Raw genomic sequence first — 22202 nt, forward strand, 5'->3', positions numbered from 1 at the left:
ATGGCGAACGAGACGTTGGCGCGCGAAGTGGACGCGCACATTGTGACTATTCTATCGAGGCTATCTGCCCTCCGAGAGAACAATACCGATGTGACTGACAGAAAGGTACCCATGTCCGTCGAGGCACGCAGTTTGGAGTTATGGCGAGCAGTGGCCGTCGAATGCCTGGCCACATTCCTTTTCAGCCTCGTAGTGGCCGGCGCGGCCGCTGCCTCCGCTGTATCCGGAAGCGGCCTCTCTGCGTTAGCCACCGCTGTAGCTTCCGGTTTCGCCATCGCTGCGATCTCCCTCATCTTCAGTCACATAAGTGGTAAGGGTATATTAATGTATTACAGTGACATTTTTACGGAAGATGATAAAAAAGTAGGGAGCAACGTACGTCTGTTGTTAAGTTTCAAGAGAGAGAAATGTGATTTTGTCAGAAAAGAAGTCTAATTGTAGATGGTTCTTTATTGTATTCAGTACTTATAATAAAGTTTTTGAAATTGATTGGTAACTTGAAAATTTATGAAAGTAAAATAATTCTTATTTTTGTAATGATTAATTTAAAAATTAGTTAGCTGTAACTTTAACTTTATTCAATTTTTCAGTCTGTTTTTATTTATAAGTTTAGAAAGGAACATAATGTATTAAGTCTTTCTTATATACATTTTTACATATATCTATCTACATAATATATTTTTACGTTTCATATATGTTAAAATTTTATGTCATTGTTTTTTGTCATTCATGAAATGAAAAAAGTATAGAGTTCTATTTCATTTATGCGTACATTAAAAGATAATGTTACATTAACAGCATTCTAATTTATTCTAATTAAAAATAATTTTTATCAGTTCAACACTATTAATGAAACAAATGTTGTTGAAGAACATGCTGTTGTTTTAATTAAACGTTCTTTGTTTCACTAATATCGTTATTGAATTAATAAGATTATTTTAAATTAAACTATTCTTTTTCCCGTGTAGTTCTATAGTATTTAATTGATTACTGCATTTCAAACAAGAATTAGTTTTCTCGCATAAATATTCAGAAGAGCATTTATTATATTCACATGTAACAGTCCGCTTGAGATTTCGACTTATACTCATTTTATACACGTTGCCTCCGCATGGCTTCTATGTGTACGTAAAGCGCGCGTCTCCTACAAAGCGTTCAAAGGCTAATTACGCAAAGGGTCGCGAACTGTTGAATGCGACGATCTCGTTGCGTCAATGGTTCTGTTCCTTATACGTTCATACGTTCATGAGTGACGGCCCTCGCGATTTCTCTCGATTGGCTCGTTAACCGATTACGCTGACGCGACCGACATTACCGCGTTGTGCGTGCCTGGAACGTATGTGGGCACTCTCGGAGTACGTTCCGCCGGCACGCACGATACGCGACATACGATGCGTGTAATAAACTCTCGGTTCTCGTATTATATACCGGAAACCCGATCGCACTCGCTCCTGACTCGCTATCATGAATAAACGCAAAGAATGCGCGCGAACTTAACCCGTTCAGACTCTGTATATTGCAATGTACATCAAATTTGAATGTCATTCGAATTATCCACTGAAATTTATTTAGTCGTATTGATATCATTTGAGAACAGAAAGATGTACGTATAAATAATGTGCATATTGGAAAAATACAAAAAAAATTAAATTTTTAATATTAATTATTTATTAAGTTAGAAAAATGTTTGATTGAGTTAATTGGAGTTCTGGAGTAGAAAATGAATGATCTAGAATTCATCTACTAGAATTTTAGTAGATATTAGAAATCTCTCTCTCTCTCTCTCTCTCTCTCTATTAGATTTAACCAGAATTTAGGATCAGTTATATTTTTTACTTTCCAAAGTTAATCAAATATTCTTCTTGGGATGAATTAAAAAAATTGTTTAACATGATTAAAATCAAGTCTGAAGGGATTAATCCTGCTCATTTAAGCGATAGTTTATAATTTCGAAAGAGTATACAACTCTATAATATTAGAATACACAAGGTAATAAAAAGTAAAAAATCCTCGCGTCAATCTAACGGTATCTTTATTTTTTTTGAACGCGAACGAGATGCACCGTTCCTGTTCTGCCATCCAAGCCATCGTCCGTAATTGAGCTCGTCAATTTTATGACTCGTGTCACCGGCAGTTATTTCTTTTTGGATTTATTAACGTTACAATTTTTAGTTAGAAAAAAATGAACGGACATGAAAGTCACTGGAAAGAAGCGTCGATCAAACCAGCAGGGTATAAGTCGAGAGAAGAATCGCCCAATCTCCCTCTGTCTTCTTTGATTCTTTCCTTTTCTTCATATGGAAAACCTTTTGCACGCAGGTGGACACGTGAATCCAGCGGTTTCGGTATCGTTTGCTTTGTGCAGACGAATTTCCCCACTTCGTTCTGTACTGTACGTGGCGGCACAATGCGGTGGCGGTATAGCTGGGGCGGCGATGCTTTATGGGTGAGTTTCGTCTTTGAAAATCAACATACTTTGATAGAAAATAATTCAGTCGGTTGCGCAAGATTGGTCGAAGTCGTCAACAATCGTTGAATAAGTTTATACACGTTGAAAAACTTGGCAGATATTCCCTCACAGATGGTTATCATTTCGCGCTCGCTTAGCTTGATCAACAAAATAATTGACGATCTAGGACGCAACGAAGATATATCAAATATCGTGATATGTCATGCAGAAAATTTTTGGTATTTTTACTTACAACAGAAATTGCATGATAATTCCAATGATTGCGTAATTTTTTTTAAGAATTTGATAAAAAAATGAATTAAACTTAATTAATTTTAATATGAATTTCTAAAATTTCTAAGACAGTCAATAATTAGTTTCGCATTGAGCCCTCTAATATCTCGCGAATGTAGTAGAATAGCAGCAATTTTTAATTATCAGTATAAAAATAACAAATAATAACAAAACGGTGTTAAGTAAGTGTGTAAAGTAGCGTGGATCCTTGACAGTATTAAGATCGGAATGAGATACACTGCTCCGTGAGGGCAGCTGCTAGATATAGAAGAACCAGGAAGGCATGTGGCCCATCCAAAACTGGGCTGAGTTTTCTTCCAAGTGTTCGTACTGCGGCCGGTGTGGCCTGAGCGAGTTTTGGGAGGAGCCTAAATAATATCCACTATCGTGATTTCTGTTTCACGTTGGCTATACACGTAATGGCGAGCAACGCAAATGTTTTCTTCAGCAATTTTGACGCTTTGTGTCTTACGTCTTTCTTTATAATTTGAGAGAAAATTTTTAAGGGACGAATTATTAACGATAATTAAAAAAATTTCGTCGTGGATGTCCAAGAAATGTATATTTAGGATGCCATAAAAACATCATGTTTAAAAGTTTGCAAGACCGATGCTTTTTTTTATGAATATGCTACACGACGAATTCAACCGTAAAGGTTGCAAGAATCAGAATTTTAATCTTTGTAGCTGTAAAGAATACCATTGTAACCGTATCATTTTGTAACCGTAGATAAGTTTCTGCAAAAAGTGAAACATTTCATATCGCATAATGTAAACAGCATTTGTCGCTAAATATATAACGGTTTCACGTGATAATGCATTTTTTGAACCTGAGACAAAAAATTCAAAAGCACAGGCAATATGACCGGCAATAACAAATTTCAAGCTATCAGGAACCTTATATACCATCAGACACGATTTCAAATAGTTGAAATTTATTATTTCCTCTCTCTCTCTATACCTATTTCCCATTCTCTGTGCTTTTGAATCGTGTTTCAGGCTTTACGTAAACTTGATAGTCGATATGCTGGCACATTGTGAATTCAGAATAGAATAAAAATACGGCCCATTACGACTTCGTGCCGAGGCATGAATATCCCAATTCGCCTCAGAAATATTATGATGTACGAAAGCACGAACACCTTCGAGCGATTCTCAAATAGCCTCCTCGATATATGCAAGTCCGCGGTGCACGTGCTTCGATCTCGCCCGTGGGCAGACGGCCTCCATCCCGAAGGGCGAGAAAAAAAATAAAAGGGGAAAGGTGGCATGCGCGTGTGCGTGCATGTGTGTGCGTGTGTGTGTGTAGAATCGTGCGCTGGACCAAGAAGCAGAACATCGTTTGGAGGAGTAGATGATCGTTCTTTCGAAGCGGCAGCTGAGAAAGCCGAAAGAGTAAAAGGAACGTGAAACGAAGCGAGAGCAAGATGAGAGAATGAGACGACGACAGAAAGGGAAAGAGTGATACTAGGAATGCGTGAAATAATTGTGCTACGTTTAATGCTCGTTTTATTTTCAGAGAGACATTTAAAGAATGAGAAAATGTAACATCACTGTAATATACAGGAAGCGAAGTCTTGCTTGAGAGTAATCTCTCTCTCTCTCTCTCTCTCTCTTTCTCTTTAACAAACACATACATACACGCGAGCATTTTTTCTTATTGTATTAAAATTTATACCGTATATTTTATCACAATTCAATTTTATACATACTTCTAAAATTTGCGGTAATTTTATAATTTTTTCGCTTGAGGGAATCCAAAATGCGAAACAAATGTCTCTTTCTCAAAAAAACTCTCTTTTCTCCTTGATATAATTAACTAATTAAGATGCGGGTGCTTAAATCGCTCGAAGGAATGCAATAAGTTGACACGAGAGACGCATGAAATAAGGGAAATTAAGATCCGAAGGCGGAGAGAAAGCTTCGAGAGGCGTAAAAAGGTGATATCATTCGTAACAATTTCACAATAATTATCAGATGTTGTCAAAAATATGATACCGAAAAACACGAACGATACGTTTATTTAATAACATCTGAGACGTAACTGCGAAGACAGTAATTGAGAAGGAAAGATGAAGTATATGTACTAAAACACTCGAAGGAATGTAAGACGTTGGCACGAGGGCAAAACAGGATGAAGCCGAGTGATAGGCGAGGTAGGGGGGTGGAGGGGAAGAGAAAAAACGTGCGTGCAGGAGAGACGGTAACGAGAGAAGGTGAGAGAAAAACCGTGGTGGCAGCGTCGACGGAGGGCGGTAAGAGAGCGACAACAGCTCGTAAGGGCGGTGAACGGAGATGCGGCGAGGAGGAGTGGGAGAGAGGCAGAAAGAGGCACGCGTAATTGGCAGGCGAGGGAGAACCTCGGAAGGTGAGCACCTGCCTCTCGTACGAGAAGCGGAGTCCCGGTGGCGCGACGGTCCACCGCCTCGCAGCTGCCGCAGATGTTTCCCCGTGGACCGAAAAAGATCGCGCGGAAAAAGGAACGCGCGAGGCGGTGCGTCGGCCGGCGGCGGATCGAGGAGAGGACGAAGATAATGAATACCTATGCATGCACACACCGAGGTGGGACAAGTTTCACGGCATCGGGATCGAGCGGATCGGCCCGTGAAGGAGGACACGCCGAGTTCGGAGAGCGGCGGCGCCGCCACCGCCGAGGCAGATGTTCCCGCCGTTGCGGAGATCATTGTCCGTTCTTCTCTTCGCTCCGCTCTTTGGCTCCTTTCTTTGACGCCGAACGATGTGCCTCACCAAATTTGGCTTTACCCTTCACGTCGCGTGTCCGTGCTCTCGGCGCCTGCTTTCAGGATACTTTTGAACCACGGATGAATTCAATATTTCACTTCCTTGCTTCAACAACTTTAAAGCCAAAAACTCAAATCAAACAACATCAGATAGAAAAAGTTGTATCAGTTGTTTTTATCTCTTTTTATTATATTCAAATTATCTTCATCCAGACAATTTTTTTTTCGTGTAGTAAATTATTTTTGTATATGACACTATACAATGTCGATAAAAATCGCATATTTAAAAAAGAATGCATCTGCATTCGTTTCAAAGTGTGAATTCTGCACTTTTTTTTACGCTACACCTTTCCTACTGAATTGATATAAATCGGATTTATTGCATGTATCAGCTGCGCGGGAGTCATTAATATTAACGAGTTACTCCTCGTATAAAGGCAAGTAGGCCTGCAAGGTGATCTACTATTTTTTTTTACATTTTGATTCTGCAAAAAAATCTGCAAAGGAATTATTTATTTTTTACTCAATACTTACTATTCATCGTTTTTAAATTTCGACTTCTTATAATCAGTATTCAATAACCCAATTGAGTTTCTTAACGCTATACTACACGCGAAGTGATGCTGCGCGTTTCTATATATCTCGTCACGTTTTCCATCTCGTGTGACACTTGCCCGGTCACCCTCCGACCACCATATGACCGCACAAAGAGGTAACAAGTGCGCGATATGTACCGAAATAATAATCGAACAATACTCTAGTTAACCGGACGGGGCCAACAGGGCCCTTTCCCGAGACGTCTCGGGGGAATACCGGCGAGCTTGGTACAGAAAAAAAAGTCGGGGCGTGAGATCGAGAGAAAGATAGAAAGAGAGAGCGAGAGTGCGAAGAGTGCACTTGCATCTGTTGCGACTTCGCTGGCTAACAGCGGCGGGTGTAAAACACGCGTGGAGGCGATTTCCGGGAGGGGGTGGAGGGAGCCGAGGGGAAAGAAATTATGGGGAACCACCAAGGGATGGGTTTCGGCGCCCCTATCGTCTCGTTCGGGATCGTTCTCGGTGCCGACCGCGCGCGCGCGTGAGGTAATAAATATAAAAACCATCCGATAAACCCCAAAGTGAGACTATCCGGGTCGAAAAACGCGATGGTGAAAGAGGGAGAAAAAAAAAATGAAACGGCAGTCGCGAATTTAACTATCCGTGAAAAATTTACTGTCATCTCTTCATTACGTGTACTTACAGGATTCTTCCATTACTATTATTATCGGCAGGGGAGTAATTTTTTCTCGCGAAAATAATAAAAAGGACAGTAATTTTTATATTTAAGAGTGAGATACTTTATTTAAAAGTCATTCTGTTTTCACGCGTGTTAAAATAAAATTCGGAATCTCTCGTTTATGTATTTAGGCAAACTGGGCTTCTTCAATAATTATATTAGAGATTATTACGGATTAGGCGATTCGGAGTTACATTCTTCACAAAGGAAGTGCTCTATTCCGCTCGCGAAATTGGATGCATCAGGGATTAGTCCATTGAAATGTCGAGACACGTGCGCCAGGTGAGCACGCACGACGCACGATATAAACGTGTATCTTTTCAGACCAGAGGTTTTCTCCCTTGATATTTTCAATCGATAGGTTTCCAATCTGCCGAAGGTAGACCTAGTTCCTCTGGCGGCGCCAAAACTACGGGACCACCAATAAATTTCGGCTTACGGCTCCGTAATCTATGCAAAGCGAATCCGCTCGAATAATTTCTGCCGGAATATTCTGAGGTCGGTGCGAAATGCGTTCGAGAATATGACTCTCGTAGCGAGCGATAAAACCGGTGCAATCATGCGGAAAGATAAAAGTTCTCGGACTCTGTGACCTGAGGAAATCATTAGTTCCGTGAAGGGAAGAGAAAACCGAAAAATGTAGAGTCTTGCGAAGAATTTTTGAACTTTTAACGATAAATTTTTTCCACAACGTAAAAAGTCGATATTATGTTTTTAACATTTTATAATATATACGTTATAACATTAATGTAAAAAGCATTTTATTGGTTTCCGTGGTTAATCTTCTAAAGAAATTATAAACAACAGAATCAATTATTAAATATTCATTTTAAGAACTGGTTATCGGTATTAAAATTGAAAGTAAAACTATAAATTGCATTGCAGTCACATTTCTTATGTCTACAAACGTAACTTTGATGTAGATAAAACTTAAAGAAGGATATTTTTATCCTTTCATTCTTCTTTCTTTTATATATTTCCTTCGATTCTTTTTCTTCCTCCAGTCCTTACGTTTCTTTCAGTATTGCAGTTTTCAGTTTCTATGAAAACTTTAAAAGAGATTCCGTCAACAATGCGTCACGCTGCGAAGTTTGAATTACCGAGATACCTTCACTTTGATCGTGGTGAACAATACAAAGGTCACAAATCTCCAAGGTTTTATTTAATTTGTTTAAATACTTTTTAAAAAAATCGAAGAATGTGCTTTGTAAAGTGGTTTGCAGAGCTAAACCTATTTATCAAAAGGGTTCTTTACCATTACTACGAATCGAGGAAACAGCTGTGTGGTGGCAGGTGTGTTGTGACGTCAGACAAGACACCCGCGGTGCGCGTGGCGAACCGGATGTTCAGGAATGAAAACAGCTTTGCCGCACGGCTTTCGTGTTCGCATAAGGGCGGTGGTGCACTTTTTAGCGATCGTCGAACCATTACTATCTGAGATTAATAATTCTTTGAAGGATCACGCACAATCTTTATTTATTGTTTCTTTATGTTTTAGTATTCGATAAGCACAGATTTCGCGCTATAATTAAAACAAATAATTAACTATGAGTCGCGACACGTACGATCTTCATTGTGTTTGAACATGGTAAAATAAACTGAAATAAAATACTTTGAAATATATACTTAAAAAAAATATAAAATCTTAATTATTTCTCATTAACAATTAAGTAGAATAAACGGAACAACTATCATATATTAGAAAAACTTTGGATTTTTTAAATATAGATTTAAAATTTATATCTTTGGTAGGAAACATTCGGTTTTTAAATATATATTTAAAATTTAGCTTTGAAATATTTCTTTTCCATAAAGTGTGTTTATTAACTTTATTTTTAATTCTTCAAAATCATGTAAACACGATTTACATAGCAGTTATTTTCTTATAATTCAATGTTGTAAGATCGCTATATATTCTCGTATTATATAAGGATGTTCTATCGTAAATCGATAGGTATTTGCATAAAGATGATAGAGGTCCATCTTTGCTTGAGGATATCCTGCAATCAGGAAAGCGTGATTTATATAGTAAGATTTAGCTATGACATGCAATATTCACGTCTACTGGAAGGCTCTCAGATATTGAGTTCTTAATCCGTGCTCTTCTCGAAAAGCCTTTCATATGAACAAAATCGATTCTCGTAAAACTCTTCTTCGATTTATTTCATTTTCTGACAAGGCTCATCTTTTACGTATCTACATAATTCTAGTTTTTACGAATTAAACTAATATTTTTCAAGCTTAGGCTGGATTATTCCTCTCTCTCTTGTTCTTCCTTTTATCCATTAGATAAATTACCACATAATTCGAAAGTGGAACAACTGGCTTTTAATGTTCCTTACTAAGTAAATAAAATAATGTTCCTTATTATTAAGTTCCTTTTATTAAAAAATCAATTTTAAACACGAAATTATGTTACGATAATTATTACTTGATTCGTATTATTTCGATAAACGATCGCAGTAATTATATGTTAAAAGATGAATTGTAATAAAGCGTAAAAGACAATGTGTAGGCATTACAATTCTGAGAGCATAAATGTGATAAATTCGCATTTGTAATACGCGCGATTTTTAATAATTTTGCAATGGGTAGTCCTGTTACGTGATGGATACAAGAGAAATCGGCGAATTGAAAGTACATGAAAGCCAGGTGCGTCAGGCAGAATGGTCTTTCTCAGCACATAGGAATGCTTTAATGCCTGAAATGGTTTTATCGAGAAGCGGCATGAAAGCATGTTCAAGAATTCCGTCCCTTTAGGACTGTTTTGGAAGAACCGGTCGTACTTTCTCTTCCGTTCATCGATACGTTATATTTCCGATGACACAAATGACATGTATCATATTCATGCAGAATTTATACGGTACCATTAACTTATCTCTTTAAAAATAATGAAAATTAATTGCAAGTTTATGCGTTTCGTTTATACAGTATAGTTAAAATTTACCTTTAGTTAATATGCGATCGCTCTTCTTAGTTTTTAACAAACTTTTTTATATGTCTATATTACATAAGTTCTATAGAAAGATGTTTTCTCAAAATTATAAGAAAAATTTGTTTCTTTATGAAAAGGTGAGCGTGAAGAGATACTTTATATTTTCGAGCATGTGTTAACGTTTCCAGACTAAACAAAAATGTAAGTTTTTGCCGCGCTAGAAGAACTAAGTCTCAGCGTGAGAATTCCGCTCTGATAAAGTTAGTGTTACTCTTTCAGCTAGGAAATCCATTTCTGTATATTATTTTTCGGTATTAATTTCTATACTATACACATTATATAAATTGGAATCTATATATTAATTATTTCCTTTTACTTTCAATATAAATATTATCCATACACTGAACATATTCGTAAATACTAATTTTTAATAAATATAATATTTGTATGAATAATTCTAAGTAAATATTTATTTAGAACTATTCAAAGAAATATGTATTAAAAGTTAGTAATTTTTTCAATGTATGTATAATAACTGTAGGTATTACAATATCGTTAGATAACAATCGTTTTGATTCTCCGAATGTGTACATATGTGTCAAATAACGTCTGATCAAAAAACCGTAAACTCTATTGTAAGATCCGTCAACATCGACGGATCTCCTAAATAGAAAGAAAAGAACTTCCACTATTAGGCAAGCCGGTTTGAGTTAAGTTGAACGAAGTAGTAGGATGCCAACAGATGGTCGCAACCACGTGTTCCTTTTCAACAACCTTCTTTCCATTTCTTCTCTGCGGAGTGGTAGATTGGATGCACGCGTGCATCGCATTTTGTACTTCAAAATTAGCCTCGTGACACGACCGCTTAAAAAAATCTTATGCACTATTTTAAGATATCGTATGCCGACGAAAATTTACCATGGCGCTAATCTCGTGTCATTTAAATAGATTTTTTGAAACCAAAGGAATTTGAGATATGTATAAGCAATAAAGCTTAATCACATTATAAAGTATTTTATTAGTCAATTTACGATAAAAACAAATAACATTAAACTTGTACAGACCTAACAATTTTAATATTTAAATTAAAATCTGCGATTTCTTCACACACATCAAATGTATCCATATAGTACATTAAAAACAGATTAAAATATTTATATGAAGTATTTAAAGAAACATTTTAATATATTATATCTAATGTCTGTGTTTAAATATTTCTTTTGTTCGGATACATAATTTTACAAGATTAATTAATTAATTTAATCACGAGTATTTCGATTCGCATAGGATTCGAAAGACGCATATACATAGGTCGAATTGCAGCTCGTGCCGAAATTAATATCGCGTGTGACACGGCTTACAGAACACGAGGAAGCCGTCGAACATTGCGTGGGCTGATGGTGAATTTCCGTCCCCTTTTTTTTTTTCCTTAATCCTACCGGTGTTATATATCCTTAAGCGTGTCCGGCGTAGATAGACGTCTTCGGAGGCCCGGAGACGTAGAACATCTGCTGCGTCGTCGGACCCCTCCGATTGTGCCCCCCCGACGAAGGAGAATCATTTATGGGGCCCTAAAGCTCCTTTGTGACGGCGACTTACGCTGTACGGCGCCCAAAAAGGACCACAGAGGATTCCTTTTGTGCAACATGTGGCCGGCACGTGTATCCTCATGTATGAAGACGCGGCTGGGCGATTTATACGGGATCTATATGGAGGAGAACGCGCGATTTGCTCTCGCTCTAAGGCAGCTGCGTGGTCCTTGGCATACCTAAAAGGTCAATAAGATTCTTACATCGTTTCTACATCTATACATACGCGGGTTCAGATCCTTCCTAGATTCATAGATCACGATTATCTATCGCAATCTATCGGAGAAATGCGAAAGATGCAAGATTTAAAATAATGCGGCGGAAATATAAATTTACCATACATTGTTATTAAATTACTATCATATTTGTTTTAAATGATATTTTAGTGTATTTTAAAGTAATATTATATGCAGTTTGAGAAATACATCAATAACTCTCTGTTAATGTCCTACTCGGAAGAGCTGCAATCTCGAATTTACGAAGAGTTATTTTGAGGGACCGTCATTTGGATTATTATTTAAGAGGCTCAGCAAATGACTGTACTGCCCTTGCAGTCGTCTTGTGAAGGGATACCAATTATCCTTTGACCCTACTGTTTCCGTCGTATTACTACCTTGCATCTTACTGTACGTTGCTTTGTCTGAGGTTTCATTTAATCTATGCAACTTACTTTTCTTTCGTATATTAAAAATGTTTTCGCTTTGCAATTTAACTTATAGTCGATGACTTAATTATTATAATATTATTATGACATATTAAGATTCTGAAGTTATTTAAATGAATGAAGACGTATAGAAAAAAGTGTATTATTATCATTACCGCGTTTCATTTTTTGTCAAGAAATGATTCTCTTTATTACTGTGTGTCCAGAAATTGAGAAAGAGTTATGAATTGCGTCGTATAAGAATAATAATGCGACGGGTTGCACATTTTAATGACAGCCGAGGTAAATTACGTGTCATCACAATTCACTTCGAGAGAAAAAAAAAAATGAATGGGCACGTTGTGCGTAGGTGAATTCGGTATTTTAATCGGCGTACGCAGCTTCCTGTCTCTATACCTTTCAACCATAAACAATACAGGAGGGCGGAATTGTAGGGCGACCTGTTTCTCCGATATGCTCCATCCTCTTTCATAGGAATTCCTGTGCTTTGTTACGGCGCGGCGCACACACCTCGAACAAGAAACCGCATCGGACACGAAAGATGAAACCCGAAATCATCGGCCCGCGTACCCGGTCCTGGCGGCGACACGCCAGTTTCTTGAAAGTGAGAAAGGAGAACGTAAAAGTAGGCGGATGCATCGCGGGCGCAAGAAAACCCGTAGCGGCGAGCTATTGTAATGAGGGGACACGCAGAAGACTCGAATGATGATGATGAACTTGGCGCACAACACGCCGAAGGAATTATAATAATAACCACGCCGAGTAATAATTTCAGCATTTTGACGTTTATACATTGCTCCCACGGTTATTCGATACGGGTCCGGTTCCCACTGAAGCTATGCGGCATTTTCTACGTTCTCTCATCTTCGTAAAACACATTTATCTCGAGAAGAAAGTTGTATCCTATGATCGCTCGTTGATATTCTAAAGGTAGTTTGCAGTTCACCGTATGTACATTTATTAGCTACTAGAATAAAATATCTATCAATTTTTGAAGTACGTTGAAACATTGACAACATTCACATAAAATTAATTTTACTTAAATAAAGCTTTTTAATATATTTAAAAAAAGCGAAGTTTTATTTGTTAAGAAATTTGTTACTTTACGATAATATTTTTAAATAGAATTATTATATTTTGTAAATAGACTTTTAAATTTAGAAGAAGTTTAGAAAAAATATGATTATTTAAATACTTTTATATTCAGAAATATATTTACATGAATATATATTATTATTTAAAGCACTTCTTGTTCTAACTTTTTAAAATCAAGGCTATACTTTCTATCTAAGTTAAAACGTTGTGCAAATTAATTAAAGCTTTAAGCAAATTAATTAATTAAATTATAAGCTCAATATACATCTTTCATTTCGTTGGCAACGAAACCAAATCCATCGTCATCCCTCCTTCGTCGCCCAGTAATGACTTTACGGTTCATTTACGTTCTAATTTCATGGTTTGACCATGCTAACCTCAGCATCTGAACTTTCCCAAGACTTTATAATGGTATCGAAGCGAACGCATCATCTCCGAGCCCTTTCAGCTTTCGTCGTTTATCGCGTTCGTCACATGTGCGATATTCCTCATACAAGGGGATTCTGAAGCGGTTTGGAGTGTCCAGAATTCGGTACAGTGGAAAGCAGTTCAGGATAGAGGGGGTTGATCACGTCTCGACAAGGCTCGAGAAGGGGATCCGTGGTCGGTCCAGCACGCGGAAGGGGGTATCAATAGCTCGTTAATCGCAACGGAGGGTGGCTTCGGAGTGATACATATCCTGCCCCCGTCCCCGTTGAATTGAAATTTATTTAAAACGGGCGCACCGATATACGTACCCTGGGGGTTTGCGCCACTCACCCCTCGCGTGTGAATCGCGAAAACGGTGCACAGGTTGCATCGGGCACTGGCTGCGGCTCTCGAGTCAAGTGCACGCAAGATTAAACCTTCCACCATCACGTCTCGCCTGGATGACCACGCGCTTTTCATCACGCACGACGAGCCCGCCTGAGAACGCGCTCGCCTCCGGGCCAAAACCTCGTCGAATTTCTCCCATGAAACTACACTCTTTGCATGCATTCGACTCGCTTTTCATATACAAGACCGTCGTTTCTTGCGAGAGCCAGTAGCCAGCGACAATAAGCGTATTATGTGCAAAATAATTCAGTAAAAGAGGACGTTTAAATATACTCGATTCGGATATGGCAAATTTTTAAACACAAAGCTTGATGGTTTCAAAGTAAAAAACCGGAAGTTTTCTCAAATTACGTTCATAAAGTTTAGAATTAGACTCGGAAATTCATGAAGAAATGCAGAGATAAATAAATCATGACAAATAGATGCAAAAAGCTTCTCGCCTACGCTATAGTGAAAAGCATAGCACATAAAAGCAAAGAATAGAAGATATAATATTCAGAAGAAGAGAAAGAATTGTATGGAAGATTAAAGACTACCCATTCAATTTATACTATCTTCATTTGACAATTGTTGAAGAAGCCGATTTTTATAAAGAACCATAAATGAACTCTTAAATATTATGCACATTCATTAGAAATTCACGGAGCTTTTCATCAGAATCATCTCTAACAAAGCCATACAAAGAGAGATATAAATACATCGTTATCGTTCTCGTGCATTCGCACGTTGATCGCAGCGTAACGTATCTACGTGGGAAACGCATATTGCCGAACAATTTTTTCGCAAATGAAGTAAAAATCCGCTTATCACGCAAGGGCACGCGTGTAAATATAAAAATGCTGTCGCTCTTTTCTCCCTTATCCGATCGGGGACTCTCGTCTGCTGTCGCAGTTGATCCCAATTGTGCGGTCGTGATCTGCATTTCTGATTTCATCAATTCGCTCTCTTGCGACACGTTCAGCGGAGAGAAAAGAGAGGACGAGAAGGGGAGTGAGTACTGTCATTTGCATCGCAACAGCGGCTTCGAGACGGGGTGTTTCGTGTCTGATGAGGAGGAAGAATACGAGGGGCGGCGATTTGCAACTTGAGCCCAGTATTTAGCGGTGGGATTAATCGCGATCGTGCGATCAAACAGCCTACGGGACAAAGTAGCGATCGGGGCGGGAACCGGTGTATTTCTGCACAGGTGTATTCTGTAGAAATTTCGTGAGTAAATTTTATTGGACAAATTTATCTACGTGTATTTAAGCGTGTCTGATATGCAAGGCGTTCGATGAATGTCGATTTCAACTTAAAAAAAAAAAAAAAACAGAAAAAATTAATTCTAAATTATAATCTAAATGGATTTTAAATTGAATTAAGAAAGGTCATCAAAACTTAAATGAGAATCCGAAAAAAGAAAATATGTTGTTCGTTAATACAATATTTATAGAGCAAGAGAAAAAAGAAAAGGAAGAAAGCACACAGAGTTTATCTAATAACCTCTTCGAAGTAAAAGAACACTTTCGCATCCTTATTACATTGTACAAATCCCCACGAATTGAGGCAAAAAAGGTGATAGAAGATGCGAGAGACGTGATTATGGTAATTTTATTGAAATTTAAATGCTGTATTTGAGGAATCTTGACTGAACAATGTCACTTCATAGTCTATGCATGTATAAATAGTAAATGAAGGTTGAAGGCAGGAATAAAGGTAATATTCGTTAAATATAATAAATAAAGGTAAAGAAATTTAAAAAAGTAAAAATCTTATAATATTTATAATATTTAACTATTAAAAAAGCAGGAATTAATTTTTTTGCATCTTTTCCGTCCAACAATTTAAAATGGATCTTTTTTTTAATTTAAGAAAGTTAATCTTAAACTTGAAATATTTTAAGTTTGACTTAATTTTTTCAAGTTATTGAAAAAACTGCTGCAGCTTTATATTTTTATTTATCATCGACGTATTTTGACAAACAAACTCATGTTCAAGAGTGTGTGAAACGCAACCGCATGAGCACTCGTGGGATATGATTTGGAGGTCATATCTCTGCGACCCCATATGATTATATGATCTGAGAAAATCAACGAGAATTTTATGCAAGAGAAATGTCATGAAAGAAAACATCGGGGTCACATTTAAGGGCTCGAGGATGCACTAGCTAATATAAACATTACACCATTGGGACCGACTTACCGCAGGGGGTTTTTATACAGGGTGCTCGTCTCACAGCAAGCTACAATAGGAAAATCATCGTACATCATATCGTTATGACGATATAACTCCTACATACTGACACTACTGCCATACAGAAGACCATATGTGATCATTTTTAGCGAGCGATCGATAATTTTCTTTTCCTGAAGAAACAGTTTTTTTTTATCACGATTATCTTGCAAGAGAGTTGCAAAAATCACAATAATATAAATACAACTTCTGGTAATATTCTCAATAATGCTACACATATGTACAATAATTGACTCATCCATTAACATTATATTAACAGTAGGATTAAGGAAACTTAAATAATATTGTATTTTGTTTAAATGTAAAATTGATTATATTATAAATAATTAGATTTAATTTATTTGAATACATGGCTGCGTTCCGATATTTATTACTGCCAGTGCTTACAACTACGGTACTAGCAAATAACTCAGATATAATTCCTATATTATATGTATAATATATAAGCAATTTATCAAATCTCTCTTTTTTGTTTTTAGAGTAACTACACCTTCGAGCACGCAGACCCTGACATCTCCTGGTCGATTAGGGGGTCCAGTCGAAAGGCTTCTAATCGAAATAGCACTATCAGTATTTATTGTGCTAGCCCATTTCACCGTAGACTCACCTAGATCACTGCCATCTACGATTTCTTCAAAAGGTTCCGCAGTTTTGGCTGCAGCCTATACAGCAGCTACTCTTGTTTTTGTAAGTTTATATTTTATGATCATTTAATTATATAGTTTTAATTGAAAAAAGACAATTTTGGACAAATATGGATGCCATAAATTTTTCCATTAAATCGATAGTTAATTACTACTTTTAAAGATTGGCTAAAGTAATGGTTACGGATAATGTGTTGTTTTGGTTGCTCTAATTATTTCAAGTTTACGTATCTTCGATTTTTTAATAATTAAAATAACATTAAAGTACGATAGTTCAAAGTCTGTCGTAATTTATATAATGCAAAATTTAATGTTTTATTTATATGATATCTTACATATTACATTTAATATATTTTGTTGTAAAATTGTCACAAAATTATCATTAACGAAATAATTCTTTATCTGTAGTAATTTTTGCAAATTTATATTTTTTATCATATTAAATGATCCATCTTGCAAGGAAAAGATATTTCCTTTTCTACTAGCATACGCGCAATTAATGAAAGAACAGCATTCTTTGCTTTCTTCTTCCGTTGTGCATGTCGTTTCTTGCAACCACTCTCTGTCCAAAAGCGTCTGTCGGGTTCTTTCCAATCCGGCCGACGTCCGCATCTTTAAAGAGCACCTGCCGTTGCATGGGGGAGAAGGGTGGGCTCGTGGAGAACGGCGAGCAGGGAGGTGAAAGAAAGAACTTGATCCTGGACCCACCTGCTCCGGAACGAGTGTACAATGTACTCCAAAACGAAAAATGTCGAAACCAACGTTCCACACGTGTTGAATGTTGATCCCCTTGCAAAATCGAACAAGTACATTGCTTTCAGTGCGAAATTCCTAAGTATCTTCGCACGCTTCTTTATTTGATTGTCACATTCAGTATCCACGAAAAAAAAAAATAGAACGTATCATGATATACATGTGAAATCAAATTTTACAATTTGTTAAAGATATTTAAATATATAACTATCTGTTATTTTATAATTCTCCACCAAATTTTTAAGAAAAATATATTTAAGTATTTAAATATATATTCAATAAAAAGAAGAATCATTCTTAAAAATTCACTATTGCAATTGCATACAAATATAATAATTCTTTTTTTTTTTTATTAATTTTCAGACTCCTTTTCTGAACCCAGCGCGCGCGTTGGGTCCGGCGTTCGTGATGAATCGCTGGGACAACCACTGGGTGTACTGGGTTGGCCCGCTGTCGGGAGGTGCTATAGGAGCTCTGCTGCACGAATATGTTCTGAGTTCCAGGAAGACGAAGGACTCGCGCGATATAGATGACGGTGACAATTCGTCCATGAGGTCGGACGAAGACACGTACGACGATCTGGACAAACCGAACGGGCCTAAGTTCCCCAGCGCGTACGCGACTTATCGTCCAGTTGCCGGCGCATCTTCGTCGATCTATAGCGCACCGCCGTCCGCGTTGGAACGTGTCGAGTCGATTTACGGTGGTACCAAGTCGCTTTATTGCAAATCGCCGCCGTTGACCCGCGCCAATCTGAATCGTTCGCAGAGCGTTTACGCGAAGTCGACGTCGGGACCGCGGGACGGTTTGATGATCCCGAAACCGGGACCGTTGGTACCAGCACAGAGTCTATATCCCATCAGACTGGGTCAGAACGGCTGTCAAAACGGTAATCGCGAGACTCAGCCCGGACTCGGCGTTCCACCGAGCCAGTCGACACAGAATCACAACAGCACCAATCAGAATATGCAGAATCAGCTGCAACAGTGCACGCAGAGCATCTACGGCATTCGTGGCATTTCCACGGGTCTCAGCACTCGAGAGAATGGTATCTACGGAGTTCCTACCGGATCCACCATCTACGGCCGCGCACCCGCACCACCGCCGAGCAGTCAAAATTCGCAGCAGTCCGGGCAGAGTGGTCAGTCGTCGATACAAAATCATCCGCCACCGCAGCCTCCATCGCAGCAGCAACAGCAACAGCAACAGCAACAACAACAGCAACAGCAACAGCAACAGCCGCAGCAACTTCAGAACGGACCATTATCGAGTAATTCAGATAATGGGGCAAACCCCAGGCGGCCCGAAAGCATGTACGGCCATGTATCGAGACGCAGTGACGATTCCGCGTATGGCAGTTACCAGAGTTCCACGCGAGGAAATTACGGCAAGGTACCTGGACCTCCAGGCCCACCCAACGGACCTCCACAATACCGCGATCAGGGAAGACCGAATACAGCCGGGCCTCTTCAGCAAAGTCAAAGCGTACAGAGTAACTTCCAAAGAAACTCGCCGAATCCTCAATATTAATTAACTATGGTCCGAACAGACCATCGTATATGGTTCATACGATCAGTGGATTACTTTGCCTTTGTATGATGGCGAAATAGCTTCTTAATGAATCTCCTTTTAGAAATCTCGTGGTCCAGTAAAAATTGCTTTTGCTTTAAATATGAATAGAGTTCGTTCTACGTTTAAGGTACTTGCCATCCGTATTGAAAAGTTCTGTGAAATCCAATTTTATATATATATATGAGAATTCTGTGAAATGTGGAAATAACAAGATTGGACCAATACTATTATTAGTCGCATTAATAAATCTTGTAAATATATATGCCACAATAACGTATACATTGAGTATACACTGAGATAGTGCTTCCGCACGATGCGTGTTGAAAGGAAAATAGCCATACGATTTAATCGAAGAACTTTCTTATGTTTTATATTGTTAGATTAGGTATATGTGGCTATCTCGTGTAGTGAAAGTAAACAAAACTTGGATAAAAACAAAAATAAGAAATATACGCCGAAAATACAATATATAAAAATATTGTTCTCAAAAAATTTAAAAATCCAAGAATTTTTATATACCATTGGGTCTGTAAATATTTTAATTTAATTTATTCATATAAGAATATTAATTCTGTCGAGAGAGAGAGAGAGAGAGATTCAACTGATACTTTTATGCCAAATCCTTGCATGAAAGCGACAAATTCGCGATTATGAGAACTTCTTCACTAGTAGGATTATTATTAATCTACACAACGATGAAATTAAATGAGAAAGTTGAAAATTCTACTTTAGACATATTACTTTTTTTCATGTATAAAATTAAAAAGCATAACTTTATCTCATAAATTAATATATTTATACAAATCACTAAAGTGTTACTTTATAGTAAATGCACGATGTATGATAGCCACTACATAGTGATTCCATAGCAAAAGAGTTAAATCGCACATAAAATATATATTCTAACAATTTTAAAAATAATATAATTACGAACATCTGTAAATAGATCCTAGTTAAAGCATGTAACTCTATTATTTCTTTTTTTATCAATCGTGTCGGTGATATCACGATTCTTCATTTCTTCATTATCTTACTTGCTGACAATTTTTTATAATTTACGAGATATATATATAAAGAGAGATATATCGCCATTCATGATCTGAATTCGAACTTGTTTATTTTAATTAAGATTGTAGTTGTGTACATAAAATATTATAGATTTAGAAATATATCTCAATATTTGCAAAATAGAGGATTAAATAAATGTTGTAAAGAAAAAAAGCGGGTTCCTTATATTGTTTCTTAGATAATAAAATCGCTTTAGAGCGTTTTAGGGCATTCGATGGATTATCAAGGTTGATCTCGTGCTTAGTAATTGCAAGCTCCTTTCTGTGCAAATTAATATGTAATTTAAAGTAGATTTTATGCGTTTGATCTAATCTCTGCTTCGAATAAAAATAAACGTTTGCGAGCAGTATAGTGGACATGACTAATTGATACCAATTAAGTAATTGTGAAATTTTGTATACAAAAATTGGATTAAGTTTTAGCCCGCATCAAATTTTTTTCAATCAATATTCTTCATAAAGAACAATTGCGCTGACATTATATAAATCGTAATACTCATTTTAGAAATGTTTCTTACAAAGGATCGACTAACTAGGATAATGTTAGGTGATTGCATTGAAACTCGCTATTCATTTGTAGGTGTCTCTTGATACTTTATAAGTTTATACTTTAGTACGGACAAATATTGCTTATTATTATGTCGCTTTGAAGGGTGATCCCTAATGTCTTTTGCCACTTCCAGTCAAAAATGACATATTTAGTTGAGACACGTACCTCGAACGAGCAAATTAAAAGTGGATCGTAATATTAAGTTGTTTTACCGATGTATGCTTCTATACACATACTTTGATTTTAAAAAAAGTGCAGCTAAAAACTCATCGATTGTTTACACAGACTTAGATGAGTCTGCACTATCCGAAACTGTGTGTAGAGATTGGTTTCGACGATTTGAAAGTGACGATTGTGACATTTATGACAAGCAATGACCGAGTCAGCCGAAAAAATTTAAAGATTCCGAATTGCAAAGTTCGCTGAATGCAAATTCTTCCCAAACGCTTAAAGAATTGGCTGAACAGCTGAATGTTAAATTAACAAGTTAACAATATCCCGACGTTTGCATGCCGTGGCGCAAAAGATATAGGGCATTCTTTCGATGTGGGATTCAGCTTCTGCCAGAAGAGTGGGAGAAAATAGTAGAATCCGAAGGGAAATATTTTGATTAAGGCATCTCAACATAAAAGACGGAAAAACAGCGGGTTTTAATGCAACCATATCAAATCATACCAAGAACTGCATTAATCGTATTTCTTCACTTTTGCTATGACCAATGAATAGTAGAGGTTTTATAAAGAGACAAATATATAATTAAATGCAGAATGTTGTACCATAGTAAATAAGCAAGCGAAGTAAATAGTATATATTCTCCGTAAATACCAATAAAAATTACAATCTAAGCATTTGTACATATTATGTGTATTTATTAATCTATATTCTATATATTAATGTAGAAATTGTAAGTTTGATAATTGTTATACGTTCGCATATACGTACATATACATATTTCTAATATATACATATCATATGGGCCGCCATTAGTATATATAATAATGTAGTACATATTAGAAAATAATAATAAATATATCTATACAAAAATACATAAAGCAACTTGAGTTATTTTTACACTTGATTAAAAAATACACAGTACATATTGTAATAAATTCAATTAAATATGTTATATACATTTGTATATATACACATACAATATATACGTATGTATATACGTATACATATATATACATACATATAAAATACTTAGAGTATCTTATTTTAATATTTTTTAAAGTGTCCATTTAAAGAATATATGTTAAAAAAATTGTATTTCTAAAAAATTGTTTTAGATAAAAAAAAGTAAGATTTTTTTTATATGTATCAGTAACACATTAGAAATTATATAGATAAGTGTATATAATAATTATAGTGTGTGTGTGTGTTTATATATACATGTATGTGTGTATGTATATATATATTTATATATATATATCTACACACACACACATATGCATGATTTTAAGATTATAGCTGACGTCACAAACGTAAAATTAGCTATCCTAAAAAAGCCTTGTCTTTAAATTCTAA

General features: G+C 36.7%; 1 protein-coding gene across 1 annotated transcript; it reads left to right on the top strand.

The window, feature by feature from the left end:
• Window positions 1–19016, top strand: bib (MIP channel family protein big brain). The gene is made up of 4 exons (XM_018541352.1): window positions 1–310; window positions 2320–2446; window positions 16569–16776; window positions 17850–19016. Exons 1-4 carry the CDS (start codon window positions 1–3, stop codon window positions 19014–19016), a joined length of 1812 nt encoding a protein of 603 aa, XP_018396854.1.
• Window positions 19017–22202: the final 3186 nt, after the last annotated feature.

The sequence above is a fragment of the Cyphomyrmex costatus genome, unplaced genomic scaffold (assembly GCF_001594065.2).
Source record: "Cyphomyrmex costatus isolate MS0001 unplaced genomic scaffold, Ccosl1.0 scaffold281, whole genome shotgun sequence".
In the NCBI taxonomy this organism is placed as follows: domain Eukaryota; kingdom Metazoa; phylum Arthropoda; class Insecta; order Hymenoptera; family Formicidae; genus Cyphomyrmex; species Cyphomyrmex costatus.

Coding starts and splice junctions, on each gene's coding strand:
- bib (XM_018541352.1), top strand. CDS start 1: ATGGCGAACGAGACGTTGGCGCGCGAAGTGGACGCGCACATTGTGACT. Junction 311..2,319: donor CATCTTCAGTCACATAAGTG/GTAAGGGTATAT, acceptor TTTTGCACGCAG/GTGGACACGTGAATCCAGCG. Junction 16,777..17,849: donor CAGCAGCTACTCTTGTTTTT/GTAAGTTTATAT, acceptor ATTAATTTTCAG/ACTCCTTTTCTGAACCCAGC.